Source organism: Aricia agestis, chromosome 12, assembly GCF_905147365.1.
Source record: "Aricia agestis chromosome 12, ilAriAges1.1, whole genome shotgun sequence".
In the NCBI taxonomy this organism is placed as follows: domain Eukaryota; kingdom Metazoa; phylum Arthropoda; class Insecta; order Lepidoptera; family Lycaenidae; genus Aricia; species Aricia agestis.
In genome coordinates, this window is record NC_056417.1 from 16,622,501 (window position 1) to 16,626,553 (window position 4,053).

General features: G+C 58.4%; 2 protein-coding genes across 2 annotated transcripts; both read left to right on the forward strand.

Moving 5' to 3' along the window:
* Positions 1 to 417: 417 nt before the first annotated feature.
* LOC121732751 (microtubule-associated protein futsch-like) lies at positions 418 to 2,643 on the forward strand. Its single transcript, XM_042122705.1, has one exon. The coding sequence runs from the start codon at positions 418 to 420 to the stop codon at positions 2,641 to 2,643; it is 2,226 nt and encodes a 741-aa protein (XP_041978639.1).
* On the forward strand, positions 2,643 to 3,789 carry LOC121732753. The gene is made up of 2 exons (XM_042122706.1): positions 2,643 to 3,742; positions 3,777 to 3,789. The coding sequence occupies exons 1-2, from the start codon at positions 2,643 to 2,645 to the stop codon at positions 3,787 to 3,789; spliced, it is 1,113 nt and encodes a 370-aa protein (XP_041978640.1).
* The last annotated feature ends 264 nt before the right edge of the window (positions 3,790 to 4,053 follow it).

The window sequence follows — 4,053 nt, forward strand, 5'->3', positions numbered from 1 at the left end:
TGCTTCTTGTCGGATATTTGAGTTCATGGTGTCAATCGATGCGCCTATTGGTTGCCGATTTTTGGGTGGTAGTTGCGTCTCAAAAACCCCAGTGGTTTTTGAGATATTTAATTTTTGGTGTTTTTCTAGTTTGTAGGGAAATTGTTAGTAGGTCATCCAAGTAACGAAGCATTGGTAGACGAGTTTGTCCCAGTGTTTCTTTGCGGGGGTGACCCCTAACGGGGGGGGAATAGTTCTTTATATATTGTTTTAGTTCTTTTCTTGTATTTGGTGTTGGTTTTGGTTTTATTTTTGGTGTTTGTCCTAGGTTTAATTTTGGTTTTTTAAGATTAAATTTAGGTTTTGTATATTTGGTGGAAGGCTTTGTCGGCACCTGTCCGAGTTCTCGGGTGGGTGAGCGGTGAAGTGTTTGGCATTATGCCAAAGGGGGACAAAGATTCGGGGGGGGTTCAGGAGGGATCTTCAGAGGGGGTTCGTAGGTCCTCTGGTTCGGGACTCGTGTTGTCCTTTGGGGATGATAGGGGTTCCGGGGATGACGATAGAGAGTCGGAGGAAACTAGGGAGAGAGAAGGGAGGATAATTGGCTCCAAACGGAGCTCGTGTGGCATCCGTGCGGGGGTGACTGTGGAGGAGCTGCTGGGGGTCGAATCGATCCCATCTATGTCGGAATCGGAGATGGTCGCTACTAAGCGTCTTTTTTCAGAGATCTCTGGTTCCGACACGGAGGATGTTGGTACAGCCAACAGTTTGTCGAAGGTGCAGACGGCCAAGCGTGGTAAGACGCGTGGGTCGCTGAGCAGACTTTCGGCAGCTCGACAAGAGCTGCGCGAAAGAACTGAGGAGGCCAGGGCGGCGGACTTCGTTGCCGCCCTAGAGAAGAAGACGCTAAGAAAGGAGTCCAAAACGGGAAATCCCACTCCGCCTGGACCCCTTGACATAGATGTGGAGGCCATGGGCCCGGAGGACTTGCTCGGTGCTGCTGAGAGTAATCTCGAAGAGATTCTCAGCATTGCGGCCAGGTCCTCCAATTTGAAAGGGGGGTACGCCAGCAAGATACGGCGTGCTACCTCTGCGGTGAGATGCATTATTGACGCGCTTGCATCTCGCACCGTGGTGGAAGAAACTCGGCGACTCACTGCAGATAATGGTAGGCTGCGTCGGGAGTTGGCAAACCTCCGGGAGGAAGTCCGTGCCTATAAACGGGACTTTGAGGAGAGTCGTGCGTCGGTGGCAAAGGAGAGGTCTTCTCCAATGTCCAACGAACAGTTGGGCATTTTGGAGAAGAGCATCGCCAAGTTGGTGGGCAACTTGGTCGATGGGAGGCTGGCGGGGTTAGAGGCACGGTTGCCGCCCCCCGCAGTGGTTCGTCCGCCCTTGGCGGCTGATAAGAAGCGGGAGGCTCTCGAAAAGAGAGCCACCGCCGACAAAAGCCCTGTGCCGGAGGCTGCTGCAGCTCGCGACTTGTCTCCGGTGCTGACTACGCCGGCGGTTTGTCGTCGGCGAGAAGAATTTCCGGCTCTCCCGGTGCGCCCGGAGGTGCGACCAGCCCCAACTCCTGCGCAAACTAAAAAGAGCAGGAGCAAGGGCAAAGGAAAGGGGAAGGGGGCTGACCAGCCGGAACCGGTCAACCCTGGCCCCTCCACATCCAGAAGTGCGGCGGCTGAGAGGCCACCAGAGTCTTCGGCGGCGTCAGCTAAGAGGCCAGAAGAGTCTTCGGCTGTGTCGGCTGCTGTTCCAGTGGTGGAATCGTCGGAGCCATTGGGCGGGTGGACAGAGGTCGTCCGCAGGAAGACCTCGGCGAAGAAAGTGGCGCCAAAACAGCCGGCACAGGTGGCGGCTAAGAAGCCGAGGGTACAGATGCCTCGCTCCACGGCCGTCCTTGTCAAATTAAAGGCGGATGCGGCGGACAAAGGCGCCACATACAGCTCGGCGTTGTTAAAGGCGGAAAGCGCCATTAAGTTGGACGAGTTAGGGCTCGGCCCCCTCCGCATCAGGCAGTCGGCCACTGGAGCCAGGTTAATAGAAATACCTGGCTCTACCAGCCATGAAAAGGCGGATTTGTTGGCGGCCAGACTGTCCGAAGTTCTCGCGGAGGAGGCTGACATTTCAAGGCCCGTGAAGTGCTCAAATTTTAAACTCACGGGCCTTTCTGACGCTGCGACTGTAGAGTCAGTCAGATCTGCAGTCGCAGGAGTGGGTGGATGTTCCCCCACCCAAGTTTGGGTGGGAGATATACAGAGGGGGTCTGTCGGGACGGGTTTTGCTCGCATGAGCTGCCCAGTGATGGCGGCCAAGAAGTTGGTGGAGCTGGGCAGCTTTGCCGTCGGTTGGAGCAGAGTGACCGCGCATCTTGTGGATGCGCGGCCAAGCCACTGCTTCCGCTGTCTGGGGTTGGGGCACTATGCTGCTTTGTGTCCCCCCAAAATGAAGGACCGCAGTGGCTTGTGCTACCGATGTGGTACACCTGGACATACTGCGTCTGGGTGTAAGGCGAAGCATCCGAAATGCGCGGTCTGTTCCGACTCGAGCAGACCTTCGGACCACGTTATGGGGGGTAAATCGTGTAACCCCCCAGTAACCCGGGGAAAAGTTCCCTCCTCTGGGAGGGGACAGGCGGCGCCGGAAGCTGATATGTCTGAATAATGCCAGGACATCTTAGCTTCCTTCAGGCCAACGTAAACCACTCAGCTGCGGCTCAGGATCTCTTCCTGCAGACCGTGGCGGAGTGGAGTGTTGACGTGGCGGTGGTCTCGGAGCCCTATTACGTTCCTTCTCAGCCACATTGGGCTGGGGACGACGAGGGCTCCGTCGCCGTTGTGGTGAGGCCAGGCGCTGGACCCCCCCTCATACCAAGAATGAGGGGCCCCGGGTACGTGGTGGCGGCTTGGGGAGAGTATGCCGTCGTCGGGATTTACTTCTCCCCAAATCGCAATCTAGCCGCCCTAGAGCAGTTCCTCGATGCTCTAGGGCCGCTGATCAGGAGGCTAGCCCCCCTCCCCGTCATAGTGGCAGGGGACTTCAACGCCAAGTCCTCGGCGTGGGGTTCCCCGGTCACCGATCCGAAGGGGAGGGAAGTAGAGGAGTGGGCTTTAGCCTCGGGACTGTCCCTATTGAACACAGGGACAGTCCAGACTTGCGTGCGACGGACGGGCGGTTCAGTGGTGGACTTGTCGTTCGCCACTCCCGCCGTCGCGCGCAGAGTGGAGGGGTGGAAGGTGGTAACGGAGGTGGAGACGCTCTCGGACCATCGATATATACGGTTCGAGGTGTCTCCAGCCTCCACATCGAGTCCAGCGTCTCGGTTCAGGGGGCAAAGTGTGTTCCCGCGTTGGGCAATCTCTAAGCTCAACCGGGAGCTTGCAGAAGAGGCGGCTATTGTCGGCCGCTGGAGCTTCCCGTCGTCACAGGCTATGGGGGTGGACGAGTTGGCTGGCTGTTTCGGCAAGGTCTTACACAGCGTTTGCCGAACAGCCATGCCTAGAGTTTGGGGTCCTCCCCCGCCTCGGCGGGTAGTATACTGGTGGTCGACAGAATTGGCCGACCTTCGCGCCGCCTGCAATGCGGCGCGTCGCGCCTATTGTCGCAGCAGGCGGCGCCGCCCCCAGGACGTGGAGCGTGATGACCGGCTGTACAGGGTCTACCGGGCAAAACGGGAGATCCTGCAGTTGGCCATCAGTCGGGCCAAGGAGCGAGCATGGCTGGAGCTAGTGGAGGGGCTCGAAAACGACCCCTGGGGCCGACCGTACAAACGGGCGCGAGAAAAACTTCGCGCCCAGTCGGCCCCCTTAACGGAGGCGCTCCAGCCGCAACTGCTGGAGGATATCGTCCGGGAACTGTTCCCGGACCCCCCAGCAGGCTTCACTCCGCCGCGGATGGCCCGGCGGACGCTGGACTCGATGGAGGAGGGTGTTCCGCCTCCCGTCACCGATGCCGAAATGGAGACGGTATTGTTCCGTCTCCGAAGAAAGAAGAGGGCGCCCGGTCCGGACGGGGTGCACGGAAGAGTTCTAGCTCTAGCTCTCGTGCACCTCGAAGATAGGCTCCGGGAACTGT

Bases quoted from the DNA above. Each gene is read 5' to 3' on its own strand.
- LOC121732751 (XM_042122705.1), top strand. From the start codon at position 418: ATGCCAAAGGGGGACAAAGATTCGGGGGGGGTTCAGGAGGGATCTTCA.
- LOC121732753 (XM_042122706.1), top strand. From the start codon at position 2,643: ATGCCAGGACATCTTAGCTTCCTTCAGGCCAACGTAAACCACTCAGCT.